At 48.2% G+C, this 15774-nt stretch overlaps 5 protein-coding genes across 5 annotated transcripts; 2 read left to right on the forward strand and 3 right to left on the reverse strand.

Moving 5' to 3' along the window:
* Positions 1-1201: 1201 nt before the first annotated feature.
* Positions 1202-3636, reverse strand: LOC120903588 (transcription termination factor, mitochondrial). Its single transcript, XM_040313109.1, has 2 exons — positions 2900-3636; positions 1202-2829 (listed from the first exon to the last, which is right to left on the reverse strand). The coding sequence occupies exons 1-2, from the start codon at positions 3273-3275 to the stop codon at positions 1328-1330; spliced, it is 1878 nt and encodes a 625-aa protein (XP_040169043.1). The 5' UTR covers positions 3276-3636; the 3' UTR covers positions 1202-1327.
* Positions 3637-3717: 81 nt separating this feature from the next.
* Positions 3718-6469, forward strand: LOC120899741 (conserved oligomeric Golgi complex subunit 4). The gene is made up of 5 exons (XM_040305915.1): positions 3718-3912; positions 3997-4194; positions 4270-5103; positions 5173-6311; positions 6384-6469. Exons 1-5 carry the CDS (start codon positions 3823-3825, stop codon positions 6424-6426), a joined length of 2304 nt encoding a protein of 767 aa, XP_040161849.1. The 5' UTR covers positions 3718-3822; the 3' UTR covers positions 6427-6469.
* Positions 6453-7634, reverse strand: LOC120899746 (ATP synthase mitochondrial F1 complex assembly factor 2). Its single transcript, XM_040305921.1, has 4 exons — positions 7456-7634; positions 7194-7390; positions 7017-7127; positions 6453-6944 (listed from the first exon to the last, which is right to left on the reverse strand). Exons 1-4 carry the CDS (start codon positions 7526-7528, stop codon positions 6513-6515), a joined length of 813 nt encoding a protein of 270 aa, XP_040161855.1. The 5' UTR covers positions 7529-7634; the 3' UTR covers positions 6453-6512.
* Positions 7635-7870: 236 nt separating this feature from the next.
* On the forward strand, positions 7871-9920 carry LOC120899744. The gene is made up of 3 exons (XM_040305917.1): positions 7871-7955; positions 8073-8701; positions 8782-9920. Exons 2-3 carry the CDS (start codon positions 8158-8160, stop codon positions 9612-9614), a joined length of 1377 nt encoding a protein of 458 aa, XP_040161851.1. The 5' UTR covers positions 7871-7955; positions 8073-8157; the 3' UTR covers positions 9615-9920.
* A 5-nt stretch (positions 9921-9925) lies between these two features.
* On the reverse strand, positions 9926-14448 carry LOC120899747 (putative defense protein Hdd11-like). Its single transcript, XM_040305922.1, has 4 exons — positions 14304-14448; positions 10991-11217; positions 10750-10880; positions 9926-10401 (listed from the first exon to the last, which is right to left on the reverse strand). The coding sequence occupies exons 2-4, from the start codon at positions 11196-11198 to the stop codon at positions 10237-10239; spliced, it is 504 nt and encodes a 167-aa protein (XP_040161856.1). The 5' UTR covers positions 11199-11217; positions 14304-14448; the 3' UTR covers positions 9926-10236.
* Between the last annotated feature and the right edge of the window lie 1326 nt (positions 14449-15774).

The following is a 15774-nucleotide window of genomic DNA, read 5'->3' on the forward strand; positions in this document are numbered from 1 at the left end:
GTACACACAAGGGGCCTCGCAGCAGCACGAACGACCTATCGCACACACACGCACATGCGCTCCTGTATGTAAAACGACTGACAGCTGATTTCACGAACAGTTGTCGCGCCCGTTGGGCAAGACGAGGGCTTTTGACGTTCAAGAATAGCTGCATCTCGCTCATTTTCTCTAGCCGTCCTTTTCCGTTCCTTTTTGAAATGAAAAATAATTTGCATTTTTTTCAAAAGTTTTATATCACTAAAAAACAGAAATAACCAATGTTTCTACTCCAATTGCATCAAATACGTAATAAATTACATAAATGAACTAAATTCAATCAAAAATCATTATTAATCAAGTATATTTTGGTAATAAAACGTACTATTCGACTTGCGCGAAAATCCGAGTTACGCGAATGTCTCCAGAACGCATTATTCGCGTAACTCGGGGAAAGACTGTACATTAATAAAAGCACCGTTGAAAGATAAAATACCCGCTTTCCCCGATTCCCTCAACGTTAAGATCACCCGCAAATAAAGACTGTACATAAAAACGTCGCCACCGAGGATCAGCTGATGCAATAGTGTAACATGTATGAGCAAGTGAGACAGTGGAGCGCAGAAGCTGATATGGCACACATATGAAATGTAGGACCCGTGGGGTCAATGAGGGGCGGGGGGAGGTGGTGGAGTGTATTTATTTTTTTAGACATTTAATTTTGCGCTCCAACACAATCGCTAACCAGCGCAAGCTTTTTGACAGCCATCTTGAACCCTCAAAAACCCTCGCAACGACTTACAAAAACAATCACCAGCGAAGGAAAATCGCACCGATTTGGAGTGTTGGCGAGCACACGAACACCAGCTTTTGGTCTGCGGGGGAGTTTCACAGAAGAAATTTCAAAAATATTTACATTTACGCTCGTTGGTGGAAATTAAAATAATTTCGTATTGATAAAATTAAACTTTCCAATCGGACCTTGTCTTATGAGTCCTAAGCGGAGTTTTGCATTAAATTAAGAATAATGTACTCGCTCAATAACAATCAAAAGCAAAAACAAAATCATTTCTTTCAATTTTCTGGGGCTGTTTTAGCTTCGAAATTTTCATAAACATTCAGTTAACTTTTAGTTACATGAAAATACATGATTTAGAGTTTTTGTATATGGTGTTTTTGTTACAATGAACCAACCTAATTGAATTATTACAAAATAAACTGCATCTACATTACTCCTGACTCTTTGGCCAACTTCTGCACTTTATTCTGTATTTAGTTTTTTGTTACATCACACCCCACAATTGCTCAAAGGGCTGAAGAACCTTTCTTCCTCTCCAACCAACCTGTCCCCCTAACCATACTGTTGTACTTTCGTCTTGCGCTCTTTCGCATCGATCCACTCCTTCACGAACAGATCGTACTGCCGCTGGCTTTTGCACACAATGATGAGCGATTTGGGCCGGCAGCCGATCTCCTTCAGCTGGGCCATCCGCTTCTTCGTCGTCTGCAGGCTGTGCATCAGTATGCGCGGGTTCAGCGCAATGTCGTTCGGCGTGTAGTCGAGCTCGTCCAGCAGATAGTCGATCACCTTCTTCACCTTCGTGATGCGCACGTTCCGCACGGACGGCGCCTTTATGAAGATCGAGTTCGCCACCTCCCGATCGAACCCTAGCCGCTTGCAGAAATACTCCACGATCGTTTCGTTCTCGCCCAGCAGCGCACCGCTCTCCTTCGTTAGCTGGAGCGACTTCTCCAGCACCACGTCCGGGCACCGTACCATCCAGGGCATCAGTTTCTTGCCGCGCACCTCCTTCGCGCGGGCAATCCTCTCCGCCACGATGCCGGGCGAATACTTGAACGCCCACAGGTCCGCCAGAATGTCCTCCCGGTTCATGTGCTCGAGAAATAGCTTCAGGTTGGCGAGGAAGCTATCCTTCGGGATGCGAAACATAAACGTGCGGCGGGCAAACTGTTCCGTCACCTCGCCGGGCTTGAAGCCGGTACTGTCAGCGAAATAGTAGATGCGGTTCGTGTTGACCGGCCCGAGCTGCTCGTTGTTTAGATTGTTAACGATCTTTTTGAGCTGATACGCCTTCAGCACGCACAGCGGCACAACGTCGTTCAGGTTGCGCAAGCACTGCAACGTTTCCAGCGTCGCTACCTTTTGGTGCAAATCTTCCCGCTTCGCCGTCAGCATGGGCGCGTGCTGTATGATCACCTCCGCGACCACTCCCTTCTCGAGCAGAAATTCAATATTGTCCACCAGATGGACGGACCCTTTACACTTGTCGTAGATCGCGCGGCTCGTCTCCTCCGTGCAGCCGAGCAGCGACTCCATTCGCTTCAGCACGTACGTCTCAAACCACGTGCCCGTGACGCTGTCTTTAAACACGGGCTGCCGTCCCTTCTCGATCACCGCTTCGAACGATTTGCCCAGCGCAATGTCCGGTACGCGCACCATCCAGGGTTTAATCGTCTCTAGCGGGGAGTTTTTCAACGCTTGCAGCCGCTCGCGTATCGAGGAAGTGGCGTACGCCAGCACGGACAGGTGCCGCACCACGTGGGCCGGTTCGAGGTGCGCCAGACAGATGTCCAGATTGGCAATGAACTTGTCCAGCGCGATGCGGTACACGCGTATGTTGGTGGCGAAGAATTTAATCACAACCGGTACCTCCGTGCCGGTTCGCTCGCTGAGGTAATTGATCCGATTTCCGCCCGGAATCGTTTCCTGCTTGGCCACGGCAACCATCCGGTCGATGGCTTTTAGCGAGGCTTTCAGGAAAGGCGTCAGCATTTTGCAATCCTCAACCGCAGGAAGTTCGCGCAATAGTTTAAGCTTTTTAGCCAAATCATCTGAGGTAAAACAAAGGGGGAAAGAAATAGATTAATTACTTGAGTCAATCTGTCGACAAGTTCCACCTACCGGTCGGGGTGGAAAGCACACGCGGGTTTTCGTAGATAAACTTATCGTCGATCCCATTCGCCCGCAGCAGCTCAATATTGTCCGTAAGCAACCTTGCAGCAAACACGCGCAACGCTTTCCGGTTCGCTTTGTACAGCTTTTCCGACTGTTCGTGGGTACAGTTGAGCAGGTTTTTAAGCCTCGACAGCAGCTCTTCCTTTTTCCACAGTGCCGTCGCAGCGGAGATGGAATCATCCAGCAGCGGCAAATCGTCCTTGTTTGCATCGTCCGTACGGAAGGCGTGCCGCAACAGTCCACCATCGACGGCACCAGCGTACAGCGCTCTGGTGGTGAACGGGCTGCACGTTTTCGGCAGCAACTGGAGCAGCTTCAGCATCTTCGACTGCTCCTTTTACTGCATGGAGCTTTGTTCAATTTGCACTTTTCCACTAGAAATTCAAATCACGTTGCAGGGAGCAGCGCTGCGATGGAAAAAAAGGTGTTTGATAACCAACCGGCGTGTGAGTGTGTTGAGCAACTGTCAAACAAGCATGAATGTAAACAAAGCGCGTTTTGGTTGGAAGTTGGATCCACTGTGTAGGGAGTTTAATGCACGATTCACTAAAATAATGACCGGAAAGACTGATATTATTGCTTTTTAGTAAAGAATATTTCGTAAATTTGAACTATTTAGCAAATGCTCTCAAAAATAAACAATTTTCTTATAAATTGAGCATGAAAGTGACCATAACAAACCGACGGTTCACGTGTGGTCAGCCTCCAGCTGTGCTTTGTTGTGAATTGCCAACTGACACTTTCAAACGCCACTGACATTTCCCCAACTGACAGTTTGCCAGCAGGTCACTTTTCCCTTGGCAAATGTAAACATTCGCAAACAGTCCGTATTATTTAGCCTAATTTCGGTTAGTTCCCTAGCGTAAAAAATGTTAAAATTAAACGCATTCATCGAGGATAGTGATATTAGCACCACGGAAGGCATAGAGGAAGTATGCCAACGGATAACATCGAAAGAGGTACCCGTCGTTGTCGCAGTCCCATCCGTCACCGTACCACCCACCCTAATTACACGGTTCGGTTGGTTTTTACTTTTGTTGCAGCAACAAATCGATTCCCGGCTGGAGGAGATTCTGTCGCAACAGTGCCAGCTCGAGGCGAAGATGCGCAGCATAGGGGTGGCCCTGAGCGGGCTGAGCGTGGTGTCGGACAAAAGCCGCCAGCTCTCGGACATGATCAATCACACGGCAACACTGGCGGAGAGTGTAAGCGCCAAAGTGCGAAGGCTGGATGAGGCGCGGGTAAGTGGAGGATGTCGGACAAATCGATCCCTTGAAATATTGTTCAATTGCTTGCTCCACCGTTCCCATTGGCAGAGCCGTGTGTCGGAGTGTCAGCAGCGGGTGCACGATCTGATCGATCTGCAGCTCTGCAGCCAGGGCGTGATGAGTGCAATCCGGGAGGAAGACTTTGAGCAGGGCGCCGGGCACGTGAATCGCTTCCTTTCGATGGACAAAACGCTGCTCCAGAAGACGGCCGATGATGTGAGCGGATCGATAACGTCCGTCAGCCAGGCGGTTTCGACGCTCGAGCAGGCGACGGTCCAGATGCAGCAGATGGTAAACCAAAAGTTCGACGAAGCGGTCAAGCGCGACGATCTCGCGTCGGTGGAACGGTTCTTCAAGATATTCCCGCTGCTCGGCATGCACGACGAGGGGCTGGAAAAGTTCATGACCTACATCTGCGGCAAGCTGCAGGTGAAGGCGGCCAAGGAGCTGCGCTCCTCGATGGACATTGCGAAGGCGGAAAAGCGGGCGGCGGTTGCGTACGCCGACACGCTGACGATACTGTTGGAGAATATTGCGCGCGTGATCGAGGTCAATCAAGCGATTATAGAAAATTGCTACGGACCGGGCCGCCTGGTGCAGATTTGTCGCATACTGCAGCGGGAGTGCGACGACGAGGTGACCAAGTGTGTGCAGGAGTTTTGCCGCAACCGACAGACGGGCAGAAGGATTGCACAGATTAATGATTACATCAAGAATGCGGGCGGCGGATCGACGATGGGACATTACCGCAAACCGTCCGGCGGTGGTGGCGGATCGATCGATAAGCTAAATGCGAAAGATATCGACAGCTTGATCGGGGAGATAACGATCATGCACTCGAGGGCGGAACTGTACGTGAAGTTCATCAAGCGAAGATGTGCTGTAAGTCGACGTGAAAGTGCCACCCTTGAACCTTCTTGTATTAATTATGCTTTCCTCGCTTTTTTACAGAACGATTTAGAGAAAAGTTCCCTCCCGTTGGAGGTCAAACAGGAGCGGCTGGCCGAACTGCAAACCCTTCTGCAAAAGTCACGTCTCAACACACAAATGCAGGAGCTGCTCAGCACCTACCTTCTGTTCGAGCGCTACTTCATGGAGGAAAGCGTGCTGAAAGCGATCGGGCTGGACAAGCTCGAGGAGGGCCAGCAGTGCTCCAGCATGCTGGACGACGTGTTCTTTATCGTGCGCAAGTGCATCCGTCGCTCGAACGGTACGCAGTCGCTCGATGGCGTCTGTGCGGTGATTAACAACGCTGCCAGCTGCCTGGAGGAAGACTACATGAAAGCGCTCAAAGCGCCACTGAAAGCCGGCTACCCTACCGGGTACATCGATCTCGCCCAGGCGTACAATGCATTCCAAAGTTCGATCCAGCAGGGCCGGCTGCAGACGAGCGATTCGGACCAGGCGCGGGGCCGGTTCATCGCTGCGCTGAACAACGCCGACATGTCGACCGAGTTTATCGAAACGCTCTGGAAGATGATGACCGAGGAGACGGAAATCACGTTCCCGGGCATGAGCGCACGGGAGAAGGAAAAGCTGGACAGCTGTCTGGGCGGGTTGAAGTCGGTGGGCGATTCGCTGAAGGCGCTGGTCGATTTTGGCTTCCAGCAGCTTCGCTCGTCCGCCATCAAACCGAGGTTACACCCGTGGGTGGATCAATTTCTAACGCACAACCACAACCTAACGGAGGAGGAGCTGGCCACCTACGAGGCCAGCGAAACGTTTGTGCAGTTTTTGATCGTGCAGATCGATGGGCTGCTCAACTCGTTCAAGGTGGCTCTGACGCCGCGCAACTATGACGCGCTGGTCAGTATTGTGACGACGGAAATAACGGCGCGAATGGAGCGGGCAGTAAAGAAAACAACATTTAATCGGTTGGGAGGATTGGTACTGGATCAGGAAATTCGTGCCCTTTCCTCGTTTCTGACGGGCGCAACATCGTGGTCGGTGAGGGACAAGCTGGCAAAGTTGCTGCAGATGGGGACAATACTGAACCTGGAGAGTGTGTCCGAGCTGCCGGAGTATTGGGAATCGTCGTCGGCCAGCTGGCGGTTAACCGCAAACGAAGCACGCTCCATTTTAGCGCTTAGGTAAGCATCGGCGAGTCTTTCTCTCACTGTATCGTAAATAAAACCTCGCTTTCTTTCTCTTTCCCGCCCCAGGATCGACTTTAAAATGGAGGATATCAAGAAGATAAAATTGTAACCGTTAATAAAATGCTAGCAAAGCAATTGTTTTACCACTACAACAGCAGAGCGCTTCGTGTGCATGCTTTCTTTGTTCAATCCATTTTACAGTGAAATTTTCTCCTTCACAAACGCATTGCTAGTGTTGAAGTAAATGTACAGCACGGCAGCGGATAGGCGAGCCTGTGAATCGAGCCGCTGGATATCGTGGGCCCACTCTACCTTGCCCCAGTGGCCCTGCTGGAATTCTTCCTCAAGCCGGGCGAGCTGTACCGCCTTCTCGATTGAGATGTACCGATCGGCACAGGCCATCGTCAGGATGATGGATTTGATCGTGTCCACCGCAAACACGAACCCGTGCAGGGCGGCCGTATTGTAGGAGGAGAAGTAACGGCTTAAATTCATCGCCATGCCGGGCTCGAACGTGGGCACCACGAGGGAATCGGTGGAAGCGAGGTTGATCTCGTACCGCTTGTTGCACCAGTCGACGATCGGGGTCCACTCTTGGCTCTGCAGCTTTTTGAGCTCTGGTTCTTCCTGTGTTTGGAAATAGAAATGCAAATAATTTAAAGATAATGCTTAAAACACGAAAAACGGTGTTGTACGTACACTCGAGTGGAACAGAACGGTATCGGTGTTGATGTAGTTTACCAAATAATTCACCATATCATGCTTCTGCAGGCTGTTCGGGTTATCGATGACTGTGCTGCTCAAAGCGGTCTGAAAAAAACAATAATTAAGGCGTAAAAAAAGAACTTTGTTCCAATGGAAAACCACAACTCCTACCAAATGCATAGATGACCGGTCAATCACATCCTTCTGGGCGTCCCATTCCATGGCAATCGCGACGGCCAGTGGTTCACTTTCCACGTAAAACGGTAATCCTCTCGGTGTTTTCAGCTTCCGACTGTCGAGTGTGATCTCGAACCGGCCATTGCTGGAGATTACGCCGGTGTTTCTGTAAAACCGTTTCGGTGGTGCAGCTGAGGAAGGATAGGGAATTGAATGTTGCGCCCCTTGCGATTTCAGCAAACTTTTTCACACTCACCATAATTTCTTATGCTTGTCTGTACTGGCGAGCGATGGATGCGGACCAAGTTGGATAGACACGAACGAAGCATTTTCTTCTTTACTTTTCCACCTGCCGGCAGACTTACTTACATAAATGCACAATTGCTGCACAAACCACAACGGCACGATGGATTTGTTGTGAAACAGCTGGCAATGAAAACACGCCGATGACGTTTCGTTTGACATTCAAAGGAGTGAGTGAAATGTGCCCGTTTAAATTGTGATAAACAATTTAAATTTGGTTTTTTAACTAAAGTAAATGACTTTTACAGTCCCAATAAAAATATTAAAATTATCAATCGCGTTTAAATTTGCATGATAATGCTTTTTTTTATCCAAAAATCGTTAAAACATGATTGTGCGTGAAAGTAGCTCTTACTGATGCTTCCAGGCTGTCAACAAAAGCGGTTTTGTTCGGCGCATTTTGTTTACATTTCCTCGAAACGCTCCCGTGCACGGTCGAGGCGACTCGCTGCGGTAAGTTTTGGGCGGGATTTTATCAAGCAAAGTGATTTTCTGTTCGTTGTTTTGCTACATCTAAACTATTACCTCTTAGAGCAGAAAGTAATATTGCGTTTTCTCGTTCCTTTCCAGCCTCCATTTTGGAGCGTCACTCGCATCATTCCATCATACTGTGCCATTCCAAACCCACCTCCATCTCATCCCACACCCATGTGCCATGGCTTCCGAGTATCCAAATTTCCACCCGAACAAATGCAACGTATGCTTCCTGGAATCTCCCATGGCCAAACCGTCCGTCCCCGCCGCGGGCCCGCTGCTGCTGTGCAAGAAGTGCAAGCTGATCAAGTACTGCAGCAAAAAGCACCAAACGTACGATGCACCCTCGCACAAAGAGTTCTGCACGGCCGTCCAGTCGGTGCTGCAGAAAAGTGGCACCGACCATGTGCTGCGCTGTACGGAATCGTTTCTGGGCAAGCTGTTTAACAGCAATCCCGAAAATCTAACCGCATTCATGAATCACGTCCACTGTACCGGTTTGCTGATCTCGAAAATCCTGCAACGCCCGCTGTACCATCACGAGAACCAGATGCTGAGCTTTCCGGCGCTGTGCAACGTCTGCCTGGAGTACCGGCCGGAAAGGCTGTTCTTTTGCGACAACTGCCAGCAGGTGGCGTACTGTAGCGAGGAGCATCAGCAGAGCGATCGTGAGGCACATGCCAAGTGGTGCGACGGATTGCGTCTTAACTTTTACTACGGTACAGGTATGCTGCTCACTGACAGGGTAAATGTTATAAATCACTCATTATTAAGATACATCCTATTTTTTTTTCTTCCCTTCCAGACACTACAAACTGTGCGACAAAACTGTACCCCAACTTTGACTTCGAGCAAGACGAAACATCCCAAAAGCCCTTCCCGAAGGACACATTCGAGCTGCTGAGCGCTGCGGCAGGGCGCGACATTCAAACCAGCCTCACCGAACCCGGCCTCGAGCTGGCCCAGGAGCTCGAAAACATCAACGCGGCGGGAATATTTTCCCCCGTCGGGACGATCCTGCACGTGCTGCGCACCGTTGGTCTGCAGCACGAGCTAGAGGAAGAGCTGAACGTGTTCGTGCTCGGTGCGGAGCTAGACTATCTGTGCTTCAACCCAGTCACCGAGGCGGTTCTCTTCCGCTTTCTGCCGAAATTACGCCGACTGCGCCTATATCTCATCGGCCCCAACGTAAACGACGCGGCAAGCAGCGTGATGCACTTCATGAACAATCGCACGATAGAGGTGGAGGTGTACCGGTACCTGTTCCACAAGCTGCCGCCACAGTTCAAACTCCCGAAGCCGCACCTTGCCGTGGCTTTCAACTGTGGGTTTAACGAGTTCTTCGGCACGGGCAAACACACCTGGGACGAAACGATACGCCAGCTGCTGACCATTCCGAACGTGCCGCTCGCGTTCACCTCCTACACGCAGCGGGAAGCCATAGAAGATGCGGCGATCGTGGATCTCACCGGGCAAACCATGCCGGCCACGTGCGGTAAACTGGTGTTCATGAGACGCAACGTAACCAATCCATTCCACAACCCGGTCCCGATACGCAACCCAAACCGGGACGATAAAACCGACGTACTGTATTACGAAAATGGGTACCTGTCCATCTGCGTGATGCAGATGGATTGAGGGACGATGGGGGTCTTTTACGGGCCGTAACCCGTATTTTACTCTTTTGAGACGAAACAAGGTTCTAGCTGTTTTTTACACATTCACACACACACACTAAACGCCATTTTTAAAAACCTAGAAGACGAATGTGAAGCAAATTTCACACGACACTACACGCTTCCCTTCCGTCGGTCTTTGATATGCCATATATCTGCCATTTTACCTTGGCGGTATGTATTTTTTTTTATGTAGAACTAATAATGAACTTTTCACGAATTTATAACTAACACATCACAACCAATAAAGTACAATGAGTAGAATAGACGCGATAGTGTTTTGTTTTGTATTTTGTTGTATTTTTTTGTGTCAATAATAATGTGTTTTTATTGTCATTTCAGGTAAAACGGGAAGATTTGGGGTGTGGAAAATCTTCGTAAGCTAATGAGAATGAGTTGTCCGGTTGGGTAAAAATCGGAAAGACACAGTCTTCCCGATGGTAAACAAAAAAGTCAGCTCTCTAGTAGTAGGTTTGCTCGCTCTCCGCTTCATAATACTGCTCCGAACCACTCGTAAAGAGGTACATCCCCGGTGGCCGGTCACCGGGACCGCAGACACACACACCGGTTGGTTGATGCCCTGCTTAGTTCACCTTCAGGAAGTCGGAGGTGTGCTTCACCCAGAAGACGCCACCGTTCAGTGCGATCGTGCAGTAGACCTGAGCCTGCTCGCTCAGTCCCTTCGGAGCGATCCAGTTGAAGGTGATGGCGTTCGGGGGGGTCGTAATCTTCTTGTGCGTAATGGCCGACTGTGGAGTTAGGAAAGAAAAGGAAAGTGGTGAAAATTAGATTTCAATTTGACAAGTTAATCGCTGCTAATCATCGTTCGTATTCGCAACAGCAAAGCTGGCATTAAGGTAACGCTCTGTCACACCTCACATAACACCAGACGGACCGGACACTATCGCATGGCTTTTATGGTAATTTAGAGCCCCGCTAACCAGTTAGAACGGTCGGGCCCATTTCGTGACTAATTAATATCCATTAGCAATCTCTCGGGGAGCGTTGTTACCAGTTTCGCGAACACGAACAGCGTGCCGTTAGAATGCAGCAGAAAAAAACGGTTACGGCGCCCGCGCAATGGCACCCACACTTACCGCCTTGGAGTTGCCACAGTCCAGCTTCTGGATGTAGTTGTTGTTCGGCGGCACGTCGAATGCACCGACCGGCGTTTCGCCTACGCGCGTCTGGCAGAGCAGCCCCTTGATCGTGTCCTTGGCGCTGTTACCTATCCCCGCGTTGATAGGGAGTGGAGACGAGCACGAGGTGAAAGGATTTTGTAAGTTTTGCTCATGTTTATTTTATTTCTCTATTTCCCCCTTCCCACCTCCCCCTTACCTTGCACGGTGATCGTGACACCTTCGCCGGCGTTGATCTGCTTCTTCGAGAGGATGATCTGGTACGGGGCGGCCGACTTCTGCGGGTCGGTGTGATGCTGCGGGATCATGTCGCCGCAGGCACCGTTCGGTGCACCGGCCGAGAAGCTAAGGGCCGGGACGGCACACAGGGCCACGGTCAGCAGAACGCAGGCGAAACGGTAAGCCATCGCTAAGTGGTGGTGATTGCTGTGAATAATTAAATCACCAGTGGTTAGTAGCCGTATGTGTGGGAAGGTGTGTGCATGGTTACAGAAGCAATTATTCGTTACGGTTGTTACATGTAATGAGTGATAAGACGTGCTAGAAGATCAATTTAATAAAATTGTACGATCGTGATTTGGTTGGGTAGGAGCTAATCCAATCTTCTTTTCTGCTATTTAATACGATTCTAGTAGGATTAATACCCTTATGACGCCTGAACAGTAATCCAATTGGAACGTCTATAAGAATCGTAATAGAAACAGTTACGCTACTCGATCGAGCGGGGAAATAGAAAGCCTTCCGCAACTAGCAATTTAACGAGCGCCACAACAACCTGCGTAAGGTCATGTACGATCGTCTTCATAATCACCTATAATCGTGCCCCGCACGTGTGCGCCAGTAGTGTCCGGTAGTGCGCACACTACCGCCGGATACACTTCACCACATCCTCATGGCGGATGCGTACACCTTCATCCGGCCTTGTGCATTCTAGATGAAGCTTGGAAGTTTGGACTTTTGTTGTTGTTGCTACCGGGGTGATTGCGGTCGTTCCTTTCTAGCGATCGTGTTATAGATACCACTGCTAACTACTACCTTTGCACTAACTGTTTGTTTGCCAATCTCTAGTAAGGTGTGATAGGCGGGGAGGGCATAAATGAAACCGAGAGAGCGACGAGAACAACAAGAAAACCGAAAGTAACCTATGAAGGCAAGTACTTAATCGGTCGTATCAACAAAACTGTCCACCAACACCGCTCGTGCATTTGGGGCCTGTGAACCTGTCAACCGGTTCGCACCGTAATTATGTGGGACGGTATAAATTAGCATAACAGTGGGGGAAAGGGGGGACAAGGGACAGCGCTGTTCGCATCTCAACTGGTTGAGACTTTTGGGTCAATGCTGTCCATGTCGGGTGACTACATAATCACAACGAGTCGGCGGTTGGTAAGGTTGCTGCTGCTGCTGTGTCTTGCAAGAGATCGACCTCCCGTCTACGTTTCCGTTCTGGTTCGTAGCTCAGCTTAGAGAAGTCTACTCTTCCCCACCACCAAACACACACACACACACACACATATCAATCGAGAACGAGAAATCAATCAAGTCTTCGGGGGGCTCTCGCTCACGGCGTCTTTGCGATGGCGCCCGACCAGGTGCTGGACCGTGCCGCAATTTCGGAAAGGCCTTGAAACGTGTGCCGCACACCGCACAACCTTCGCCCCGCGGAGCTCACTGTACGGGTCATTCACCATTTGGACATGAGATGGCGCGATGATAAATGTTGTTACCTTATTGCGAATATGCTCGGAGCCGAGGAGCAACGACGCACAGTTTGAAACAAAATTCAACCCAATCAAAAGGGGCTCAAGTGAAACGGGTTTTAATTTGTATATTTTTTGTTGTTGTGTTACTTGCTCTTGGGGATAAACCCAAATAGATGAAAAGTCCCCAGCAATGGTAAAAAAAAAAATCCGGGAGTTTTTACGCATTCAGGCTTTGCTTTGCGATCGCGATCGCAAGATACTAAACCAGCGAAACGTGTTGTAAAAGAACGTTCAGGAATGAAGGCTTCACCATGCCGCCGGCCAAAGCATGTCCAATTTATCATCCGTACGGATTATTGCCAAACTGTTTTGACGAGCCTGCTTTCCTTCATCCCTTCCCTGAAGCCGGCCTCGATCGTGCGTATGAAAGATCGCCCAAGAGCAAGCGGTGACCCTTGTCCCCCAGACAGCCCCATAAACGTTTTTTTAGGGAACTGGTTTTCTTCTCCTATTTTCTGGTAGACACGGCAAGCCGCAAGAAGACGCACTCTAAACACTTTTACGATCCGCAGCCTCCGTCGAAGCGGAAATCCTTCAAATTATGTATAACCTGTATGGCGAGGGTATGAGCGGCGCAAAGCGAAAATTCGGCATCTCCCTATGCTAACACAAATCATGTTGCTAGCTGCCGTGCCTCCCGCTTGGCCACTTGCTGTGCGGGATCATGGCACCGAAGGTTAACCGCTTCGAGCTCTAATGCCCTGAGCGTATTGATTCGCGGCGTACAAAGCAACAAAACGCTTGTACCAGTCATTGCCCGCTTCAATAAAAATGGCCGATCAGTTGGCGTCAGTTTTTGCGATGCCCCGTAATGCGATCCTGCAAATGGTGGGAACTAGGAAGTTTAGTGACTCTTAGTTGACCAATGCAGTTCGCATTCAAATTGTTTCCTGCATCGTGCTGTTTGTCCACTGAAGGACACATTTTTACTACCGTGACAGGCGGCAAAAAGGGTAGAAGTTGTTGCCAGTTGCAATGATTTCCTGAGAAGCTCATTTTAATAGCTTTTTTACCCTATTAGACACTAATGGAAGATTATTTTATGTTTTGCACGCATTAAAACCGCATTAAACACGTCAAATAAATCTAATTTTCAACGAGCGTTACTATCATTTTCCGCTTTACATCATCATTTAGTGTGATCGGTCTTCCCGCGTTCTACGAGCTACGAATAGGAGAAACAAAAAATGGCAACAATAGTGTCTTATTTCCCTTCGATTCGAAGGCAAGATAAGCGAAGCATTGCCCAGCGTCTCGTACAGCTAAGCCCGCGCAAGGAAATCGTTATGTGATCAGCAACTCACGATCGCTAGTGCGCACAATTATAGATAGATCACTATTAGATGCAACGGGAACGGATGACTAACAACTCATGTACATACATACAAGCTTTGGACTTTTTTTATTATTTACTATGACGATCTGCTTCCATTTCCTATTGCAAACAATATTCGGAAGTAGCAAATATGTTTGGACAAAACAAAAGCATATGCCTTATTCAGCTGAAGCTTTTCGTTAAACACAAAGCTGTTTGCCATTTTGAATAAACTATTCGCCTGCCCGATACGAGGCCTTCCACCTTCACTGATGCTTCTAATGCTTGAGGGTCACCAAATTTTTAGTGCGACATTTGACGCCCGATTTAAAATCTATTTCACCATCACATTTCACCACGCTTCACTGAACCGCAAAATGGGGTTTAACTCTAACTCTAAACAAACGAATACGGTGCGCTTCCGCCGGACTTACCTGGTGTTATATACGGTGTGATTAGATGGGAAAATTGGAATTACGATGAAGCCGAGCTAGGAACACGCTGGAGGCAAGCAAACACTGTGTTGAATTGATCCTCTCGAATCGAACTCAAAACGCTTATTGAAACGAACCGTTGCACGCTGTGGAGCTTTTGTTAGCGGCGGGCTCGTCGAACGGCGTGAGAGCGAACTCGCCCCGCTTACGGTTGAGGTGGTATGGCAGTGAAGGTTTAAAGCGTGTAGTTGAGAGGAGAACACGCCGAATCTTTGGGGTTTTTTTTTGCTCACTATTGATGAGGTAGCTTGAGAGAATGATGGTGGGTAAGTATGATGCCTTCCACGGGGTACACACGCACGGGTGTTAACGTGACGTAATGGATGGTGCGCGTACGAGAGAGAGCTTTTGTGAGGTGGCAGAGGAGTAGATGGATGCACCCCGATAAGGTAATTGGGTACGACTGTTGTCTTGGGGCCCTTATTTTTGTTTTTGGAACAGTACTGCATTATCGATTGTATTGATTTTTGACTGTATCATACCGCAGAGATGAAGAGGTGCAGCCTGAAAGCGAGAGTGGGTCAGTTGGAATATAATAGGAGATATTTTGAAGACAACATTTTGCATTACATTATTATTGAAACATATATACATAGAAGTCTGTTTAAGGCTAGCTATGATGGTATTTAGGTTTTTGCAGATAATTACAAACAATTTACAACGAGCCTTTCCTTGTTGTATTGTAATTAAAATTGATTTGTGTTTAGTGTTTTCCACGCAGGATTTCTACCCAATTTTTTTAAAATATTTTCTCTTTCCTTCAACTTGAACTCTTCTCAAATCTCGAAAACATCTGCACCTGCTTGCTGTCATTCTTTTATTGCAAATTTTTATGATTTTATGTATTAATTTAATTTTGAGTGTAGCGCTAAATGAACGAGTGTTATTAAGCTGCCGGCCTTTATTTATTAGCTCTTTAAAATTTACGATCTTAAATTATTTTATTTTCACAGTAAATATATGCTAACGTGATAGCGTTGTGAACCAATAAATTCAATTCATTTATAAAAATCTTCTAATTGTGAGCTTACGTGAATCGTATGGTTGCGAAACCCTGCACTAAGTTGAACTCTGAGAGAAAGCCAAACACCGGAGAGTAATATTACACTAAAACGACTATTGTGCAGTTATACCCTCATTCGTGGAAACGGGTACGATTAACGGTCGTTCGTGTTCAGTACGCAGATTGACACACAGATGGCGCTAAGGTCGTAGCACGTGTTACATCTTGCATATTGATTTTGGAGTGCTTTAGTAAGCGAGTATTGAGAAGGAAAGAAGCAATTGTTGTGAAATTTTTTTAGAAGGATTTTGTATGTTTAATGAGCTATTAACGCTGTAGAAGCTCTAACACAGTTCTATGAATGTTGTATACATAAAATACATTTCTGGGCTCTAAATACTTAGTGAT

The sequence above is a fragment of the Anopheles arabiensis genome, chromosome 3, assembly GCF_016920715.1.
Source record: "Anopheles arabiensis isolate DONGOLA chromosome 3, AaraD3, whole genome shotgun sequence".
Taxonomy (NCBI): domain Eukaryota; kingdom Metazoa; phylum Arthropoda; class Insecta; order Diptera; family Culicidae; genus Anopheles; species Anopheles arabiensis.

What these genes read in the sequence shown, in the direction of transcription:
- LOC120899741 (XM_040305915.1), top strand. Translation starts at nt 3,823, where the DNA reads ATGTTAAAATTAAACGCATTCATCGAGGATAGTGATATTAGCACCACG. An exon ending in AACGGATAACATCGAAAGAG is followed by an intron (nt 3,913 to 3,996) that starts GTACCCGTCGTT and finishes CTTTTGTTGCAG; the next exon opens with CAACAAATCGATTCCCGGCT. An exon ending in CGCTCCATTTTAGCGCTTAG is followed by an intron (nt 6,312 to 6,383) that starts GTAAGCATCGGC and finishes TTCCCGCCCCAG; the next exon opens with GATCGACTTTAAAATGGAGG.
- LOC120899744 (XM_040305917.1), top strand. Translation starts at nt 8,158, where the DNA reads ATGGCTTCCGAGTATCCAAATTTCCACCCGAACAAATGCAACGTATGC. An exon ending in TAACTTTTACTACGGTACAG is followed by an intron (nt 8,702 to 8,781) that starts GTATGCTGCTCA and finishes CTTCCCTTCCAG; the next exon opens with ACACTACAAACTGTGCGACA.
- LOC120899747 (XM_040305922.1), bottom strand. Translation starts at nt 11,198, where the DNA reads ATGGCTTACCGTTTCGCCTGCGTTCTGCTGACCGTGGCCCTGTGTGCC. An exon ending in TGTCACGATCACCGTGCAAG is followed by an intron (nt 10,881 to 10,990) that starts GTAAGGGGGAGG and finishes ACGCGGGGATAG; the next exon opens with GTAACAGCGCCAAGGACACG. An exon ending in ACTGTGGCAACTCCAAGGCG is followed by an intron (nt 10,402 to 10,749) that starts GTAAGTGTGGGT and finishes CTAACTCCACAG; the next exon opens with TCGGCCATTACGCACAAGAA.
- LOC120903588 (XM_040313109.1), bottom strand. Translation starts at nt 3,275, where the DNA reads ATGCTGAAGCTGCTCCAGTTGCTGCCGAAAACGTGCAGCCCGTTCACC. An exon ending in TGTGCTTTCCACCCCGACCG is followed by an intron (nt 2,830 to 2,899) that starts GTAGGTGGAACT and finishes GTTTTACCTCAG; the next exon opens with ATGATTTGGCTAAAAAGCTT.
- LOC120899746 (XM_040305921.1), bottom strand. Translation starts at nt 7,528, where the DNA reads ATGCTTCGTTCGTGTCTATCCAACTTGGTCCGCATCCATCGCTCGCCA. An exon ending in ACCGGTCATCTATGCATTTG is followed by an intron (nt 7,128 to 7,193) that starts GTAGGAGTTGTG and finishes TGTTTTTTTCAG; the next exon opens with ACCGCTTTGAGCAGCACAGT. An exon ending in CCGTTCTGTTCCACTCGAGT is followed by an intron (nt 6,945 to 7,016) that starts GTACGTACAACA and finishes TTCCAAACACAG; the next exon opens with GAAGAACCAGAGCTCAAAAA.